The sequence below is a fragment of the Giraffa tippelskirchi genome, chromosome 9 (assembly GCF_054371585.1).
Source record: "Giraffa tippelskirchi isolate mGirTip1 chromosome 9, T2T-mGirTip1v1.2.pri, whole genome shotgun sequence".
In the NCBI taxonomy this organism is placed as follows: Eukaryota; Metazoa; Chordata; class Mammalia; order Artiodactyla; family Giraffidae; genus Giraffa; species Giraffa tippelskirchi.
Genome location: NC_137283.1, coordinates 106,863,967 through 106,885,176, shown reverse-complemented (window position 1 = coordinate 106,885,176; position 21,210 = coordinate 106,863,967). Strand labels below are relative to the sequence as shown.

Below are 21,210 nucleotides of genomic sequence, written 5' to 3'. Positions count from 1 at the left end.
TCAAAACTGATGTAGCTGTCTGCTCCTGATTGAGGTTATGTCCTCTAAGTGCACATTAGTTAAATAAGCCATTTTTTACTATTTCTGTGCAAAATGAATATTCACTATTCAAAAGAACATTCCCTATCATAATTATATAATCAGTTCAAATTTGTTCTTAAGTAATGCAAGGCATGCTTGAAATTCCAACCTGACAAAATGGCTAAAAGTAAGCTTTAAAATACATTATTTGACTTGGGAAATATCTAAGAAGACTTTGTATCAAACTTAACATCTACAGTAGTCAACAGATTTTCCTGAGATACAGATTTCAGCATGGAGGTAGTCACAGCATATAGTAGACACTATACTAAATATGACCTCAGTCAACCTGAGTTATAATCTCTATTTACCTGAAACCAATTATTTAAGCAGATTTCTTCTTGATGGAATGGAAATAACAGCCACCTCACTCATAAAAATACTATGAGAACCAGTAGGATAACATCACAGTAAGCCTGTGGAAGCTGAGGAGAGTTATGAAAGTAAGATATTAGCATAACTGCTGTTCTCTTTAACACAAATGTCCTCCAAAACCTATAGGATGCGTCCTGCACGCAAGTCATCATGAATGAGGTGACAAGTCCTGTGGGTGAAAATGAAGGCAAGAAAAAGAAAGAGCCAAGGGAGCTGAAGTCCTTAAGCAGAAGCAATCACTCATAGAAGAGGTGCAGTGGGCCGACCAGTGCCTGACCATTTCTTTTGACAAATACCTGGTGGTCTGAGTCAGAGCTCTATGCAAAAAAACTGATGCACTAAGAGGCCAGCAAGCTCACAGTGATGGCAGCTGGGGCATCCCCTTTATCTGGCAAACAGCCAGCTCCTGCATTCCTAATGTAGGGCTGTACGTGCCTGATACTACAATGCATCTTCCAGGCTTGGGGCACTGAGGAGAGAGTGAGCCCCACCCAGTTCACCAGTAGCCAAGTAACCACACTGAGACACCAAGCCAGGTGCTTCCTAGGAAAGCAAGCGTGTGGACTCCACCTTTCTATTGAGTGTGCCCATGCCCAGTAGTAAGCACCAAAAGACTGGAGTCCCAGGGCTCTTGCACAGTTAGTTTATCTTTATCTGGACAGAGCAAAGCATGTGGTTTCACACCTGCCATTCATTCCATGGGCTTCTGAGAATTTTTTTAAACTGAGATATAATTAACACACCATAAAATTTACCATTTTTAGAGTGAACTATTAAGTGGTGCTTGATATATACACAGATTAGGCAATCATCACCACTAAGTCCAGAATATTTTCATCACCTTGGGAAAAAAAAAAAAAACATTTCCAGTAGCAGCCATTCTCCATTCCCCTCTTTCCCTCCCCCCTCTCCAGCCCCTAGCAACCACTAATCCATTCCCTGCCTAAATAGATTTGCATATTCTGGTTATTTCATTAAAATGAAGTGATGCAATGTGTGGCCTTCTGGGACTCTTTTCTCTCACTTACCACAATATTTTCAAGGCTCATCCAAACTGTAGCATGGATCAGGACATGTACAAGTTTTGTACAAACATGTTTTCAATTCTCTTGGGTATATACCTAGCTGGGTAATTTCTAGGCACTCTTGAACCCTAAAGTTCATGTTAGCACTCTCTGTGTAAACTAACTTCCATGGCAGACAGAAGGAAATACAGTTCACGAGGGATCCCAAAAAGCCAAAGGAAGTAATGAAGACACATATGAAGAAAAAAGGAGGATATGCATGAAGCAACATATTACTGTTCCCAAAATGTCACTAGTAATATATTTCCCCTATATCACAAAACAGTGGTAGCCATAGCCAGGATGAGGGGAACAGCACTGGACCTAAGTGGGCACAGTCAACATGTAATGAGCGCTAACTACATACATCCAAGGCACTATGCTGAGCACATTATATGGCTTGTCTAATTATAGAGAGCACGTAGCAAACTTGATTTTTGAAAATAAACACTGATTGCAACCAGTTTTGCCTTCCTGCCAGAGTGGCTTAATTCATCCCGATGCTGGGCCTGGACGCAGAAGAGAAAACTAAATTGCCTAAGTAAGAAAATGACATACATTTAGGATTTGTTTGCTGTAAGCGCAAGAGAATTGGATGGGAAGTTATGCTTTGAAGGCTTGAAAAATGGAAGAAAGGGACTGATGTGTAAATAAGAGAAGGCAAGATCAATGGTATAGGAGCCTAAGAAGAAAAGACAGCATAAGAAATTCCCAATGGGCAAGAAATCCTTAATCAATTTTATGTTGATTTTTGTTTTGAACTTCATTGACATCTCCCTCTCTCACCCTGAGACTATCAGTAATGCCTAGATCATTCTAGGGGATAAAAGAAGTGGACAGTGCAAAACAGAGAGGAGATGGCAGTGGCCAGAGGTGACATATTTAGCTAGCAGAGTGATCAGAAAATTTAAACGCTAGATATTACCAGAAAATTGAGTGGAGGAAAGGTACTGGATCTCTCACAGCATACAGCTCTAACCATTTTAAGTATTAAACAAAGAGTGAACTCAGAGCTGGAAAAAAATGGGTTCATCTGACTGTCATAATAAAATCTAAACAATTCTATATGTGTGTTAGAAAAGGTGGGTAACAGGAAAACACCAGGGTTTAAATCATTTTAACATTCACTGCCTGGAAATGGCCTCAAAACAAAGACCTTGGATGACTTTATGACGACATTACCATGAGTGATTAGAGAGGACTAACGCATGTCTTCAGTATCCCTGTGGAAAGCCTCGGCCCATTCTTCTCATGCTGCAGATGGCAAAACTCTAGCACAAGGGTCTCCAGGACTAGATTGGGGCCACGGTAGGTCACTGGTCTCCCCCGCAGTCACAATAATAGTTAGGTGGCCCTGAGGCTACTCCCAGAGCAGGGGTTGGCAAATGTCTTCTGTAAAGAGTCAGATAGTAAATATTTTAGACTTTGTGAGCCAAGAGACAAAATCAAGGATATTAAATATATTCTTACATAATGAGAAGACAAATTTCTACATTTTTATCGATGGAATTCAAAATATAATAAAAACTGTGCAACATTTTTTGTAATATAGATATATTATTTTTGGATAGCATTTTGCTTCATTGGGGTTCAAAGTTAGTGTTTCCTAACATCATATCAATTGCAAATATTCATCTATAAAAACCATTCTTCACTCATGGGCCATTACAAAATAGGTACAGGCTGTGGATGTGGCTCCAAATCTCTGTAGTACAGTCACCGCAGTCTGAAGCAAAGTCAATGCTGGGAGCTCTCTTCCAAGAATCTGGGTGTAAAGCCCTGATCCAGAAATTAGAGATCTGGAGGGGGTTTTGGAATAGCTCTTGAAAGATCCAAATGTTCCTCAAATACATTGGTCTAGTACCCCAGTGATTGAAATAACCATTTTTTAGCCCATTTACTAAGCACCTGCTTTGTGCTGGTTCTATCACAGTCTCTGGGGATAGAGTGGTGACCAGGACACGTGAGCCCCCTACCTTTACAGGGGATGCGACTGCAAACAAGAATTAGAGAAAGAAAAACTGTCAGAGAGTGGGAATGCCATAGAGAATATAAGAGGAGGTATCAGAAGGGCAACCGGGATAGGGAGCCACTTTGGATAAAGTAGTTTAGTAAGGAGTTCCTTTTCCTCAGTATTCTTCCGTCTTTGTTTTATCAGACATTGTGTACTGTTTCCAACATGACTTTGGGGGATAGCAAAATATAATCCCTTTGTGCTCTGATTTGCTTCTTCTGCTTATTGGTAGGATTTATCATGTCTCTGTACTCACCTCTTTCCATATTATAACTGTATTATAATATATTATCTAGTAATTACATATGCTATATGTGTAATCTACATAATATATATATTTATATATTAGTCTTTCAGATTTCCTCTTCTATTAATTCCTGGTTAAGGCTGTTTGTTTTTCTGTTCAGTTGTTTATTTTTTTTCTTATTGTTTTGTTTTTTAAAAAACTTTAGGGTGTTAACCCTTTATTTGTGGTGATGTGTGTGTGCAGTTGCTTAGTCATGTCTGACACTTGGCAACCCTTTGGACAGTAGCCCGCCAGGTTTCTTTGTCCATGGGATTCTCCAAGCAAGAATACTGGAGTGGGTTGTCATGCCCATCTCCAGGGGATCTTCCCAACCCAGGAATCAAAAACCCCGCACCTCCTGTGTCTCCTGCATTGCAGGTGGATTCCTTATCCACTGAGCCATTGGGGAAGCCATTATTCATGATATGCATTGCAAATACTCTCTCCTAACCTATGATTTGCCTTATAACTTTGTGTCTTTTGTTTAAAAGAAGATTTTAATTTTCAGGTGGTAAATGATCTACCTTACAAGAGAACTGGTTGTCCACTGCCCTTTTCAGTGGGCAAACTGAGAGTCATGGATATTGAGTTTACACTTTCATCTCATGGCTTTTAGCTATGTCTTACCCACATTTATTAGTGTCTCTGAGCCTCAGCTTCCTCATCTGAAAATGAAGACAATTCCTACCTCACAGATTTTTTGTGAAAATTAAATGAAAGGATACTAGCATAGTGGCCCTCTAACACCTCACTTTAATTATAAGCATTTTGAAGTCCTTATAGTATGCAAAATACTATGTGCAGGGTCAATACTTAGATTTAGTTTATCATGTTGGTTGAGTTTGTCTTTTAAATGAATATAAAGTGCCAAGTATAATAGTATGCTCTTAATTATTAGATTAAAATGTGGAAGACGGAACCAAAAAAACAGAGCAATTATTAGCTCCTTAACCCACAATTACTCCAGTGGACTCCCCTAAACTAAAGAAGTAGCAGAGTGATAATAAGTGGCAGTATTAAATAGGCGATTTGTAAACATTCTTTTAAGTGAAAATTGTGTTTCAAAAGCTTAGAAACACATTTCATACTGTCAACCCTAACACAGGCCAAACTTATTTAACAGAAATATTGTAAATGACATTTATAATTGGTTTTGAGGGGAAAAAATCAAACTGATATGAACATGTAAGCCCCAGCAATTTTATAATAAATGAGTTACATGAGGAATAAGTTTATAATTAAAATGCTAACAAAAAGTTAATATTTACTTCCATCTTTTACTTGAGATTTTAAAAAAATATTTCAGCACTGGAAATATTCATAGCTGAGCATATTATATATGCTATAAATTTCAAGAATAATAAAAGGAATATTAAAAATTTCAATGAATATTGTGCTTCATACCACCCAGTTACATGCGCCTACATGTGTTTGATGTTAAGGAGCCAGCATCACAGCCAGCAATACAAGGTTGAACAGAGACAACTTAATTTACAGAACTATTTCCACAGGCCAGGCGTTTTCACCTACACACTCTCCTTTAGTCTTCATGAGTTAAGCACTATTAATTTTTTACAGAGGAGGAAACTAAAGTTCAGACAGGGTATGTCACTTGTCCACATTCAATAAGCAGGGGAGCAGAATTTAAAACTTCTAACATCAAGTGTAAAATTATGAGCCCATCTTATAGGTGAGGATGCATCATAATACAAAGTTTTCATGACATTTGCAAACCCATGTAAATAAGTCCCCTAGGATCTCAGGTGTTACTTGGCTTCTCCATATTCTACCCCTAAAATTGCTGAATGAAGAAGCCTCCTTTCATACGTAACCAAATCATTCTGCACTCAACAGCTATGTGTTGTTGCTAATTAGGATTTTTAATTTATTTGTTATGCTCTATTGTGGTGCTGAAGAAGACTCTTGAGAGTCCCTTGGACAGCAAGATCAAACCAGTCAATCCTAAAGGAAATCAACTCTGAATATTCATTGGAAGGACTGCTGCTGAAGCTGAAGCTCCAATACTTTGGCCATCTGATGCAAAGAGCCAACTCACTGGAAAAGACCCTGATGCTGGGAAAGACTGAGGGCAAAGGGAGAAGGGGGCAGCAGAGGATAAGATAGTTAGATAGCATCACTGCCTCAGTGGACAGGAATTTGAGCAAACTCCAGGAGATAGTGAAGGACAGGGGAGCCTGGCACGCTACAGTCCATGGGGCTGAATAGTCAGACACGACTTAGTGACTGAACAGCAATAACAACTCAAAGTAGATGAACAATAAACTAAAAATACTTGTTGTCTTATTGTGTGCAATAACAAACACTATACAACAAGAATACTCTCTCTGATTTGTGGCCAGATACTGAAAACATGCTTGGAAGTCTTTCAGCTTGCTCTGACTAAAAATAAGTAAGTGATTGCCATGAAGATGCATTTTAAACATGAAGTTTGATTCACCTCACCAGAGGCCTTTGTCTCATTTACATTTATGGTTTTATTTATTCAAATAACTTGCCTTTTTTTCCCCAGAAAAAAAAGACCTACAGATCATCACCCCATCACTGCTCTACACAAAGAATCTAACATAAACAATGTCAATGAGAATCACTGTACTTAACAAACTCCAGGACACACTACAGCACTGTTTATAAGATGTAAATCGCGTCTTGTTTTATTTCACTGTTCTGCTACATTCAGACGTCTGCTTCATTTTAGATCTACGTCCCCTGAAAAGAGCCTCCCATGCTTAATTCAACACTGCCAAACGTGCAGATTCAGTGAGGCATTGGAAACAGCGAGCATGAGACATGACCTAGACGATGTCCACTTAGATACGGATGATTGAAGGGTTACCATAGTGTGGTGGCCATAAGTGCTATTCACCAAACAGTTCCTGCTCTCTGACTTCTGAGCACACAACAGACCTCTGGCCCCCTGCATGGGTAGGGCCCAGCAACCAGCTCTAGTCATTGGAATGTGAGCACAAGTGCTAAGTCTGGCTTCTGGCCAGGACAGTTAATAATGCCACACAAGAGCCTCCAGAGCAGTTATCCCTCTGCTGAGGTGACAGGCAACGTTCCAGTCTGGGGTCTAGAGAGAGGATGAAGACAGCACAGGGCAGCACCCCACCCCTGCCAACCAGCAACGGATACGCAGCACAAGCAAGAAACAAACCTTTGTCAGTAAGAGCGCTGAGATTCGAGGGTTGTTTGTGATCACAGCATAAACGGGTCTCTCCTGCCAGATACCCCAGACAAAGAATGTCGTGAAAAAGAACTCGGTGTCTCTAGCGATAAGTTAGCAGATTTGTATGATTTAGTATCTGGCACTAAATGTTATTATCTTGTCAGGGAAAGGTCCATTAGCCCACAGTTATTCAGACCCCAATCATCATGTTCCAAAATCCGAATTAAATAGAGCAAGCAAAATTGAAGAGGGAAAGCTACAGTTGTAACCTTCCAAACTGCCAACTCTAATTTATTGATCTGCCAGGGTTCTTGGTTGTAAACAATAGAAACCACTCTGGTTAGTTAAGTAGAAAAGGAATTGACTAAAAATTTATTAGCTTACAGAATCTCAAGGGCAGGAGGAATGCCACCAAGGGCACCAGTGTAGCCTGCACTGCCCCACCACTGGGCACAGACACCACCGTTCATTCCTCCACCCCAGGCACTGGATGCCTCCACTAGAACCAGAGGCTCTGTGGGCTTTGTGCTGAAACTTGCTTCTTCAAGTCTCTAAAGTATAATCCAAACTCTCATGAAGGTGTATGTGGATGCTGAAGCCTAGGTCACAAGAATGCCCCTTAGAGCCAAGGAAATTTATTCTTTACCTTTTTTTCTTAGAAAGGTGGAGAATTCCTCAAACACAGGAAGGGAATTCAAAGGTACGGCCTAAAAGAGTGATAAATACCCGTTGGTTGTGGTGGTTTAGTTGCTAAGTCATGTCTAACTCTTGCAACCCCATGGACTGTAGTCTGCCAGGTTCCTCCATCCCTGGGATTCTCTAGGCAAGACTACTAGAGTGGGTTGCCATTTCCTTCTCCAGGGAATCTTCCCAATCCAGGAATCAAACCCAGGTCTCCTGCATTGCAGGCAGATTCTTTACCGACTGAGCTACAAGAGAAGCCCAAATACCCATTATGTATTTGATAATAGGTAATATCTGGAGAGGAGAAGGGAATGGCAACCCACTCCAGTATTCTTGTCTAGAGAATTCCATGTACAGAGGACCCTGGCAGGCTACAGTTCATGGAGTCACAAAAGTCAGACAAGACTTAGCAACTAAACCACCACCACAAATGGGTAACATGAATAACCACTGTCCTCGATACTCATTTTAGTCCATAATCAAGTTCTGAGAGCTGTTCCGGTTTCTGCAGGTCCTTCTTCAACTCTACCCAAGTGCACTTCCAGTGAATCCCTGTTTTCACTAGCTTCAGTTGGGTTCTGTCATTTGCAATCTGTATCAGAGTCTTGATACAGAAGTATCATATGTTGAAGAATCCCAAACTAATTGCAAAGAGGACTGTAAATATTCAGATGCTCTGAAGAATTTTTCAGATCTATTTTTGTAAAGTAACTCTCTGAACTGACAGACAAAAGAATCAAACAAAGAACATAAAATCCTAACTTTGGTTTGAGAACCCTAGTGGGGATCATGAGCTGAATACTGATTATATTTATCTTTTCCACAAAAGTCCTCACAAATAATGTCTTATTTGAAAAGAAAAAGAAAAATATTGCATAGATATAGATCTTGTGTATATATGCCAAACTGAATGAAAAATCAGAAGTATGCACAAGTTACCAACTTATTGAAGAGTGCTACTTGGAAATAAGTTTATCTCTAACAGTTCTAAAGAGAGAAACTGTTAACCAATAAAGAAATACACAAAGGGAAAGGCACAGAGGCTAAGCTCTGAGATTATTACATATAAAAAAGACCCATGCTCTATTTCCAGGCACTCAGAAAATTTCCTCTTTCTCTAAGAACGGCTCCCTGGATGGGGGGGTGGGGGGCAGTGTGGTATTGGGCTAGGTTTGTGGCCTGTGGCTAGTACTGGCTGACCCAGGGTGAGTAATGGACCCAGCCCAGGAGTCGAGGGAGGTGAGTCTCATTATGGTGGCGCCGGAGGGAGAAGGCCAAGGAAAGCTGAGATTTCCAGAGTAACCTTACTCCTTCTCTCCTCAACATCATGATCATTTACCTCTTGCTACAATTTAGTGATAAATTCCCAAGTTTTCTCAATAAATTTAATTCTTTTTTTTTTTGCTTAAGCTAGACCAGAGTCTGTTTTTTTTAATAACGAAAAGAATATTGTATTAACTAAGTACACTCCCCTAAACCTTACTCTCCCCAGTAGCCAACTCCAGCCTTAGGTTACTGAACTCTCTTGACTAAGAATGACATAAAAGGATCCTCAGCTTCTGTGTATTCAGTATTTATGTACCAAGCTGCCACTGAGCTTAGCCGCATTAACCTGGTTTGTCACTTTTTAGGAAAAGTAATTGCAAATTTTGACACCTGGCTCAGGGGTTGAAACTTCAAACGCCTTTACAAATCAGACAGATAATATAAAGGCAGACAGTGCTGAACTGGACTCCACTGGACACTATATGCTGCATCTGAAGATGTTTATGTTTAGTTACTTGAAACACTGTGTGGCTCAAACAAAATTCTTCACAGGGCCAATTTACCTCCTTGAGTCATAAACTAACAGGCCACTTTGCTATTAGTTTAAATTACATATGGTCATAGACTAGAAAGCTCATAAAAGTCAATTTTGTTTCAATCATTTGAGCAGGATAAAAATGCTTCTTGGACAGCAGATTTTCCCACCCTGTTTTAGTAGAAAATTCTACAGGCCATTAATACGATTAATATTAATATTTGAGGTATCTAAAACAACTCAAGGGCTGCTTTTAAGAGAAGCTTATCAACGCTGGCAGATAATATGCCTTAGTGTGAGTCTCATGGTAATGAAGCAGGCACCTCTTACTTCCTACGAATCACAGAATAAAGAGCCAAACTACTTATAAGCACAAGGACTCCAAAGGTGTCATAACACAGATGGAAAAAAATCAAATGTCTACCATTCTTAACAGTCTCCAGTTGAACTACACAGCTCTGATTCTCTTTACAGACCAAAAATGAAATCCAATTCGAGAAAACTGATAAGGCTTCCTGTTTCTTGGAAAAAATGAACTGGATGAATTGCACACAGAAAACCTAAAATCTCTACCACCAATTGTTGAAAAACAGTGGGGCCTCCATTAGCAGTTCTTTTGCCCACAGAATGCTCTCAGAGGAGCTGTGAGGTTTGGAAGGAGTGCAGAAGCCTACTCTCCATCAAAGTTTTCATCAGAACCTGCTTTTTTTTTTTGGCAAAACTAAGCAACTGCTATTTCACACCCACATATTGCTGGAATCCATTCAATTACCCTCAACGACTGTTTAAAATGAAAATGCTGTGCCTCCTGAGGACAATGTGAGAGGATTAATAAATGTTGCTCCTGAAGGACAGACATGTAGGGAAACAGCAGAAACCGAAAGAAGCTGGAAACTACTGCTGGGCCTTATTTTACAAGCAATTCAAACCTACCTTCAAGTATTTTGTAAAGAATAATAATGTTTAAGGCAGTTGGATATATCAAGGGGTGTACTATGCCATTTTTCCTCATTCTTCTTGATGACAATCATGGAATGAGAAAACTAAGAGGACGACAAGAAGTGATGAAGAAAAGACAGAATTTTGCCATATGGTTTTTCAGGAGAAGAGGAAACAGCATTTTTTCCCCTGACACACTGTTCCAAAGGATCTGTAACTAACAAACCAAGCCAGCACTTTGCTGGGTTCTGTAGCTCTGTGACTCAGAAGTCACTTTTCTATCCAACATATTAAATGTCAAGCAAAATATCTCCGATAAGAGAGAAGAAATTTCTTCAGGAAGTTTTGTTCCTATATGAGTTCTGATGAAACAAAATTCATATTTTAAGGCAAGACAAGAAATTTAAATAAACTTCTTTCTCTGCCCGTCTGGACCTCCTCCCTCTCCTCTAAGGTTCATTGTGCACCTGCATTATGCATTAACCAGACCACCCCAATGGCAGAAATACCAGCTTAACCATAAAGATCAATTTTTTTTCTTCTGGAACCAGCCACGTAATTTCTTAGAAGGCAACCTTCCTTTCTCAATCCTGTAAAATGCCATGATGACCCACCACTCAGCTTATACACTCAGACTTTTTGGTAACTTTATATACAATGCCAATGTAGTACTTCCCTAAAGTTGGCTTAAAGCTCAACATTCAGAAAACTAAGATCATGGCATCTGGTCCCATCACTTCTTGACAAATAGACAGGGAAACAATGGCTGACTTTATTTTGGGGGGCTCCAAAATCACTGCAGATGGTGACTGCAGCCATGAAATTAAAAGACGCTTACTCCTTGGAAGGAAAGTTATGACCAACCTAGACAGCATATTAAAAAGCAGAGACATTACTTTGTCAACAAAGGGCCGTCTAGTCAAGGCTATGGTTTTTCCAGTAGTCATGTGTGGATGTGAGAGTTGGACTATAAAGAAAGCTGAGTGCCGAAGAATTGATACTTTTGAACTGTGGTGTTGGAGAAGACTCTTGAGAGTCCCTTGAACTGCAAGAAGATCCAACCAGTCCATCCTAAAGGAGATCAGTCCTGGGTGTTCATTGGAAGGACTCGTGTTGAAGCCGAAACTCCAATACTTTGGCTACCTGATGCGAAGAGCTAACTCATTTGAAAAGACCCTGATGTGGGGAAAGATTGAGGGCAGGAAGAGAAGGGTACGACAGAGGATGAGATGGTTGGTTGGCATCACCGATTCAATGGACATGATTTTGGATAAACTCTGGGAGTTGGTGATGGACAGGGAGGCCTGGCGTGCTGCGATTCGTGGGGTCGCAAAGAGTCGGACACGACTGAGCGACTAAACTGAACTGAAATGAAAGGAGAGCAACTGCTACAGAAAAGGCTGGGTCAGGTGACCTGGGGAGATACTGGGCCTCACTTAATGGAAATTCTTACCTTAAATACTCACTTAGGACTTTATTAATGTTACTAGCTATATTATTTGTATTCTACCTATCTCACAAGATCATTATTTCTTGTACTACCAAATGTGTGATGGAGCCTCCAATAAAATTAATGATGATTAGGCAAGCTTAAACAATTGACCAAATATACTGTCGTATAAGATCAAAGATTATAACAGTGTAACTTTAGATATAAGAAGACGCAACAAGAGACATTTCCTAGACCATAACTGACTAGTAAAACAGATGGTCCAGAGGCTTTTGACTATTGTTAACAGGGCCAAGTCCAGTAATAGGGCACTGAGCAGCCTATCAATGAAATCCTTGACTGACCTGGGAATGAGCATCCCTAGGGCCTTGAGACAAGTTGGTCATGAAATGCCTCTCAAACCTTGGTCAAAATTAAGACCAAAAGGGAGGGGATTGTAAAACAGAGATTATTGCCTATTACTATCTAGTTCTATAAGAATCGAGTCATTAGCCACTACATTCACTGACCTACAATACCCTGGAATTCAGGACAAAATCAGGACGAGGCATTCTGTGCTCTGAGAAAAGATAGGCCTTCAGATAGTTAGATATTTTCAGGAGAAAATTCATGAACCCATACTTAGGAAAGCGCTAAAACCTTTAAAGATATCTGTTACTTATGAATAACAGTAACTCTTCAACAAGCTGTGGGCTTGATTGCACTACCCTTTCTCGAGAATCACTTATACTGGCCTCCCCCTTTACCTCTTTGGAGCAGTTCTCAAAGTTCTCTGAGAGATTGTCTCCTGGGTTATAATACTCAGTTTGGTTCAAGTAAAATTTTCCATTTCTTTCTTAGATTGACTACTGATTAATTTTTTTGTCAACAGTAGTTCTCCTGGGCATATGAGCCATATATTTTGCTGCTTTTAGGTAGATTGCCAACTTGTAAAAGAAACATCTACCCAAGATTGTAGAAAAAAGTATAATCAAGGAGACCATCATTAGTCCTCTATTTATGTCCCCCAGAAGAACTTTAGCCATGTAATCATAGTAAATGTCTAAGAAAGAAAAACCAGAAAGAAACACAGACAGAAAACAGAGAAAGTAAAAGAATAAAAAAGAATTACAGTGATATTTGTATGCTTAAAGTTCCTGTAATATACAAAAATGTATGGATTCTAGGGGAGTCCTAATCCCACAGGGCAGTGTTTTATCCACCATGTATCATTTGCCCTCATTTCATAATGCTGTAAGATTAGAACCTCTGATGCGAAAGAGGATTTAATATTTAGAGCTATTTCTTGTATAGCTTGGTGAAAGAAGAGGATAGGAAAAGAATTACACGAGGACTACACATCATTTCTCTTTTTTTATAACAGATTATTTGCTTTAAGGAAAGCATAAGCTATGATTAAAGTGGCAATATAATTGCTGAATTTTTGTGCCTCTAACACCTGCAAAGGAAGCACATTGACAAGAAACACTTGGCAACCCAATTATTTCATGCAGGTTTTCATCCACCCAGAAAGCCATCCTCAAAATAGAATGGAACTTTTTCTCCTTCACCAATCTGGGAGGTGCCTACGGCAAAGTATCCAGGAACCTAAATAATATTGTTTATCATTATCTTCAACAAACAAAATTTAAATAAATAGGATCCAAGGAATTTAACACATTACTTCCAAACTTATTACATTAATTAACTGTGCATTCAGTTTATATTTCACCTTGTCTCAATGGGAGGCTAAAAAGGAACAAGACTTATCCCTGGAGAGATAGGGGACATTGCACTCTGTTCCCTAAACTGGGAGAACAGACTAGATAGCTGCTCTTTCCAGTTTGGAGGAACATTTTAATTTGACTGTGAAATAATGGAAAAATGAAACAAATTCAAGATTCCCACTATCTAGGAATTTGGGAAAGTCAGACTGTATACCCTGAAAATAAGAAAATAACTAACTAGCTAGGGAGAAGAAAATCCAGGGAAATTTTTTTCTTTAAGAGGTTAAAACCTAAAACAATACTTAAAAAATAGTTATTTTAATTGCTATGTTCACTCAATTATTTCTTATATATTTTTAACCAAAGACATTTACAGTTACACATGATAGGTTGAAATAATAAGATTCTTATTTTTTACTTATTGGTGTCTTGGTAATAAACATTTACTAAGAGTCACTGGGAAATGTGATCCTTTCCATCATGAACAACTGTGCAGACAAAACATTCAATCTAAAATAGATTATTAGGTCATAACATGTACAAGGCAACTCACAAATCAGAACGCATTTCTGTTGTCTCCCAAACTGGTGAAAGATTAGCAAGGAAGTAGGAATGATGAAAAAAGCTTTCTGGGCCACAATCCTTGACCTGAATGTTCAATGATGGAAAGGGCATGAATCATAGGATGAGGGTAAAAGAATCAGTATAAACCAAAGGAGTGGAAAGAAGTTATAACAAATGACATTTAGGGAATGGCTGAGGCTAAAGACTTGGGACAGATTAGTGAAAATTAAAGCGACCATTATTGAATGCTTACAACATGCAAGGTTCTATGCAAATATTTCCTTTTTTAAAATTTACTTTTAAAATGAGCCCCAGGGCTCAGACTTGCATCTCCGTCTTTGTTAGCAACCCTTACTGCCCGGATGATCTCCTGCAGTCTCACAGCTTTAAAAGAGCCACTTGTACACGGAGGATTCCCACATCTCTATCTTCAGCCTGGACATTTCCTCCAGTTTCAGACTCCTATGTCCAACTGCCTATGTGATATTTCCATATGGATGTCCAAAGGATAACTCAAACTCAAGATGTTTAAAACAAAACTGATTTCCATCCACTCCCCTCAAAACACAAAACTAAACAACAGAAACTACTTTCTCATCTTCCTGCAAAATATATCCAATGTTGGACCACTTCTCACACCTCCACTTAAACCACTCTAGCTAAGTCACCACTGTCTCCAGCAGGAATCACTACAGCAGCCTCCTAAAGGAAGCAGATGTGAACTTGCCCTCCAGAGGCCCTTTGAGTCTATGCATTCCAAACCTTTCTATTTGAGGCTCCAGTTATCGATTCTGTTGTCTGAAGTGGAGGCTAAGATTTAAGAATAATTCTTCAACAGGTAAAAGAAAAACAATGGAGGCTGAGAGCAGATGTGAAATGGCAAGTGCAAGGTTGCATTAGGGGTGCCCAGGATGGAACATTTGAGAACATCTAGAGGGACAAAAGAACCTGAACTCCTAAGCAATATCAAGTCCTGAGTCAAATGTCCCCTCCAGGTTAGCCTTTTTTGACTCCTCAAGCAGAGTTCAAGTCCTTAATTATAGCATTTGTCACATTATTGGATGTCTGTGCTCTGTGCCTCCCCTACTAGACTCTGAGCTCATGTTGTGCCCCCAGCACCTTGATGCAGCACGGTCATCAGGACTGTCCTGGTAAGCCCTTGGCAAAAGGGTGTTTAAAAGCCTTTGGCAAAACATGGTATCATGGGAAGTGCATTAGAAGAATGAAGGAAGAGACTACATTCTTCTAGAAGAGCAAATTAAGACTTAACATAGGAAATGAGGTTTCAGATATGATGCCTGAATTTATCCAGGAAGATAACACTGATGGATTAGACAGGGACAGCAGTGGTGTGGAAAGACAGAGGTCAAGGCTTGAAGAGGAAGTGAGAGAAAGGAAAACAGTGGAAGAAATTGGCAGACGCGCCATTTAAAAGTAGGTTAGAAGTTGAAGAAAGCAGCCGAGTCCAAGGAACAGTTTTTCTCTCTCCCCAACAGGTGGGGGATGTTTAAAAGAAAAGAGGAAAAGCAAGGCAACAGAAAGAAGTTGCCCCAAAGGATGTGGTTAGGGTTGATGGGTATAAAGACCAGGCAAGCTCAGATCTTCAGCTCTTAATCTTTTCATTCCCAAGTACCAAATAAATTACTGAGCTCCAAGAGGTGGATAGGAGGCCAGAGGCTTAAAACTCAGAGGTCAAAATTGAATAAAATAACTACTCAATGCGAGAGCCAAGAAGTTAATGAGGTAGGGAGACCAACACTGTTGGTGTTGTAAGACAAATCCGGGTTATTACTTCAGCCCTCCAGGTCCAATTAACTTTCCATTAAGTGGTGCTGGGGGCTCGACTTCTCACCCTGCGCTCACCACCCTGCTGACGACGTCTGCGGTGGAATTCAAGGAAAATTCAGACTGAGTGGATCTTCATCACTGCCATGAAGGTAGAGTGGAAAAGCAATTCACAGTGGCTACCCACTCAGCTTTGTGCAGGCCTCACGGAGAAAACAAGGAGGAGCACAAAATACAAACAAAACCACAACTCCTTTCTTTCCCTTGCCTTGTCCACTGCTCATACCCTTCCCCCTCCTCCCCCCCCAAAAAGTAAGCTCTTTGAGAGCAGGGCTTGGTCCTTCGCTGCTGGATGCCCGCGTAACAGTGGGCCTGGCACACACTGAACGTTCAGCAAATACTGGTTGATTATTGAATGAACCAGCTCCTACTTCATCGTATCTGGGCACTGAAGGATGCCACCAGTGGTGCTGCTTAAGAGAGCGCAGAGCTAAGAGAGGAAGCAGAAAAAAAAATTTTTTTGAAGGTCGCAGTTTGGGTAGTCCGCGGAGGCCTGGAGCTGAGGGCTCTGTAGCGAGGCCGGGAGGGGGATCCTGGTCTAAAGACCAAGATTCCATCTTTTGCAACTGACCTTCCGACGGGGACGCCCGCGCAGGGCGCAGCAGCCAGGCTCCGGCGTCCCACTCCTGCCGCCCCTCGCCGGCGCTCGGCGCCCGCTGCGCACGTAGGTCACCTGCCTCCGGCTGGCGCCGCGCAGCTGACCCCCGGGCGGTCGGGGGGCCTGGCCTGGCGGGGAGCTGAGGGCTGGGGGCTGGGGCCCGGCGCGCTGCAGCTCCGCGCAGAGCCGCAGGCCGAGCAGCAGAGCGGCGGCGAGCAGACAGCGGCGCAGGGCACAGCAGCCCCTCCCGGGCAGCCTCTCCCGCGCCATGGCGGGCCGGGCCCGGCCCGGGGCTCCGCTCCGCCGCCCGCACGCGCCCACCCGCAGCAGGGATGTGGCCCCGCGGGCCCGAGCTGCCAACTGTGGGAACTCCCCCGCGGGCCGGGGCGCGGGCTCGGACCCGCCTCTCTTCCTCTGTCCGAGGAAGCCTCGGCGTAACCTTATCCAGCCCGGCTGGCAAGGGCGCGCGGAACGGCGGGCCAGGCGGGGTCCCAGGGACGCCGGCGGCCCAGCCCCACCTCGAGGGTCCCCGAGGACGCGCCCTCCAGCCCAGGCTCCGGAGCCTGAAAACTACATGGCCAGAAAAAGCACAGTCCTAACGAGATCCTGGGCCATAACTTCATTTTCTAGTACTAGTGTTGTTGAAGAAACACAGGAGGAGGATAGGTGAGCTGCCAGGTTTTGCTGCAAGGAACAAATTCCGATTGTCAAGCGGCTTGTGCCATGAAGCACATTGTAAAAATACATCACACTTATATGCTCAGGTTTACAACTTCTCTCCCTCAAGAAAGAAGGGAAAGGGGGAGGAGAGAATAGCGCTGAATGCAGAATAATCAAATTAAAGTTAGTCCATTTCTAAATTTTGCCTTAAGCCAACCCGTGCTTTCTCCTCGTGTTATGAAACGTGTGGGGGTGAAGGAGGAGGGGGAAAAAGCAGCTAAGACATCTGACAGCAGGGAGAGAGAACTGAAGTTACCATGGCATGATGTAAATCAAATTAATTTAGCTCCAAACACACACCTCCTTGCTGTCTTGCAGAGATACAGAGGAACAAATTTATCTTTCAGCAAAATGCTCCCCGGCTGGTATTTCCATCACCACCTTGACCTTAATTAATCAGGCTGAATGCTCACAGCCTGAAGTCCAGGGTTGACTGTTCCTTTTCAATTGTGGGTAGACTTCTTTCTCACAACCCACTTGAGGTTTGGGCTTGAGTTTGTTTTCTTTAGCTGTGGCATATTTTTTCATACTCTATGCTTGCATTTTCCATGCTTTTATGTCAGACTACCCTTGGTGGCCTATTTGTTGTTCAGTCTCTCAGTTGTGTCTGACTCTTTGCGACCCCATGGACAGCCTATAGCATGAACAACAGAGAACAAATATGGAACCCCCCAGCCCCTAGGTGGGAAATTACACTCTCCATTTCAATTTCAGGAATTTTCCATAAGGAGTCCTCCTTTCTAAAATCCTCCTGGCTTAAGAAAGACCCAGTTAAATCTTTGTCACTGCGCAAAGCACTTGGGCTATTTCTCTGCATGTAACAAAACTTCTCAACCTGATACAGTCCACTCTCTGAGCACTCTAGGTCCTCAGGCTCCTGTGGGTTTCATTATGGTTGAATTTTGGTTTTTTCCTAGATGTAACTCTCTGGCTATTGCAGATAGGCTCTGTTTTAAAAATACCAAGCAAGTTCATTTTTCCTGACACAAACTCTCAGACAAAACATCACATCCCTTGACTACTTAAACAACATGGGCTGTGGTATTACACTTGAACTGAATCAGGTGTGCTGAATTAGGACCCTGCCTTTCAGAAACTGTGAGACTTTGGGCAAAATAACTTCTGTGAGTCTCAGTTTTCTCATGTGTAAATAGACATATATCCCATAGGGTTACAAAGATTGCATAAAAATTAAATGTTCAGTACCTATATAATGCATGGTTATAGAAGTTATTCAATTAATAGTGATTATTTTTATTAATTACCATTAAAGAAAACCCGAGATGTTATGAAAAACAAGCTTTAAGCATGGATTCCAAAGGAAGAAGTAATTTTGCCTCCTAGAAGACAATTGGCAATTTCTGAAGACATTTTGTTATAAGCAGTGAGAGTCAGGGGAGGATGCTACTGGCACCTAATGAGTAGAGACCAGAGATGCCTCAAAATAGAAGAAAATACAACAATATTTGTTTAAGATATTTGTCTTACACAGTATTCTCTGAATTAGGAGTACCCAACAGTTGCTGCTGCTGCTAAGTCGCTTCAGTCGTGTCCGACACTGTGCGACCCCATAGACGGTAGCCCACCAGGCTCTGCCATCCCTGGGATTCTCCAGGCAAGAACACTGGAGTGGGTTGCCATTTCCTTCTCCAATGCATGAAAGTGAAAAGGGAAAGTGAAGTTGCTCAGTCGTGTCCGACTCTTCATGACTCCCTGGACTGCAGCCTACCAGGCTCCCCCGTCCATGGGATTCTCCAGGCAAGAGCACTGGAGTGGGTTGCCATTGCCTTCTCCCCAACAGTTGCTAGAAAACAACTAAAACTCCAGATCCCTCGATTGCACTCTTAAATTATATAATTGTGTGAAGCTATTTAAAATATGATTTATCTTGTGCTTGTGGTGATTGTGGATCACCAATGTGTGATACAGACTTTCCTAGAAATTTTAATTTCTATGCTGCCAACATAGCGCCACTAACAAAAGAAGTTATCTTTTGAAGCTTATGATACCACTAACTTATACCTTCTGCTTATCTGTTGAATTCTTCTTCAAGGGGAAACATGAAGAGTATCCTGTAATATTAAAATGGGGATATTTAATGAGACTCTGAACTAGGAGCGGAGGAGGGGAACACAGAACACTGTAGCTCTTGAAGAGAATGGGCAAAATGACCTCATGTTTTCCCTTATCTCATGTCTGTGGCTCTCTGATAATGTTTCCATTATGGGGGGAACATATTTACTACCCAAATAAAACTACTATGTAAAGGCCCTTTTCTCTTATCTTTTACAGCTGTCTCTAAGTGTTTATTATTAATAAAAAGGAATTGTTTATATGGATGTAGCATCATTAATTTTCTAGGAAGGAATCTCCTATTTTAAACTTCTATACAATATTTCCATGTGTTGTTGATGGTAATGAATCAGGAAATGGGTCAGTTGGTAGGCTGGAGAGACGAATCTAAGTGATCACTCACAGAGCTGACAAGCAATTTTTCACCTTTGCTTTCCTTATAGACTTGAACTCGTCTCAGTCATTTCTGGATATGTTTCCAAAATGCAGATAATCATTAACCATTGACTTGTAGGTTGGTTAATTAAATGTGGAGGTCAGTAAACCACAAAAGCAGCTTTCATCAGATCATAAATTACATCCTCCTTGAGGTTTCAGCCAACAAAAAGGAGTGAAACAGAACATTTTTTGCCTCCTAGAGGACAATTGGCAATTTCTGAAGACATTTTGTTACAACCGGTGAGAGTCAGGGGAGGATGTTACTGGCTTCTAATGGGTAGAGACAAGGGATACCTCAAAACACCCTTCAGTGAAAAGAATAGCTTTCCACAACAAAAAATTATCCACTCCAGAACGTCAATAGAGGTGACTGAAGTTGAGAAGCCCAACTGTAGCCATGGCAAATAGAAAAAGTAGAAGCAGTGACAGACTTAATTTTGGGGGCTCCAAAATCATTGTGGATGGTGCCCGCAGCCATGAAAAGACACTTGCTCCTTGGAAGGAAAGATATGATAAACCTAAACAGCATATTAAAAAGCAGAGACATCACTTTGCCAACAAAAGTCCATATAGTCAAAGTTATGGTTTTATAATAGTCATGTATGGATGTGAGAGAGGGACCATAAAGAAGGCTGAGTGCCCAGGAATTGATACTTTCAAATTGTGGTGCTGGAGAAGATTCTTGAGAGTCCCCTGGACAGGAAGGAGATCAAATCAGTCAACCCTAAAGGAAATCAACCCTAACTATTCATTGGAAGGACTAATACTGAAGCTCCAATACTCTGGCCATCTGATGCAAAGAGCCAACTCATTGGAAAACACCCCAATGCTGGCAAAGATGGATGGCAAAAGGAGAAGGGGGCGGCAGATGATGAGATAGTTAGATAGCATCACCGACTCAATGGACATGAATTTGAGCAAACCTCAGGTGATAGTGAAGGACAGGGGAGCCTACCATGCTGCAGTCCATGGTGTCGCAAAGATTTGGACACGACTTGGCAACTGAACAACAACTGTAGCCATGGATATTAATGTAGCAACATTTGATTAGAGGCTGTCCAGAGAGAACACAGAAGCTGACTAACTAGGATCCTTACCTCCACTAGGTGGTTATTTCTGTTTCACAATGTGAAGTAATCAACCTAAATTAATCAAATTTAGAAAGATATGGTGCTATCATTAACATCTTCCCCCAAACCCCACTCTCTTTTCTCCATGTAATACCTGTTCACTGTGGAGAATATACACAAGCAAAAGAAGATATCAATAATCATTCATAATATCACAATTCAGATATAGCTATCCTGTCAAATTTTTTCCTATTTATATATATTATAATACAATATATGAAAGTGAAAGTGAAGTTGCTCAGTTGTGTCCAACTC

At 41.3% G+C, this 21,210-nt stretch overlaps 1 protein-coding gene across 3 annotated transcripts in view; it reads right to left on the bottom strand.

The window, feature by feature from the left end:
- The window catches only part of METTL24 (methyltransferase like 24), a 163,504-nt gene extending 146,365 nt beyond the window's left edge, over positions 1 to 17,139 (bottom strand). For all 3 annotated transcript variants that reach the window (XM_081530632.1, XM_081530633.1, XM_081530630.1), the window contains exon 1: positions 16,568 to 17,139. In XM_081530632.1, the coding sequence (XP_081386758.1) occupies positions 16,568 to 16,864 (297 nt within the window). In that variant the 5' untranslated portion in view covers positions 16,865 to 17,139. The remainder of the gene's footprint in view (positions 1 to 16,567) is intronic.
- Between the last annotated feature and the right edge of the window lie 4,071 nt (positions 17,140 to 21,210).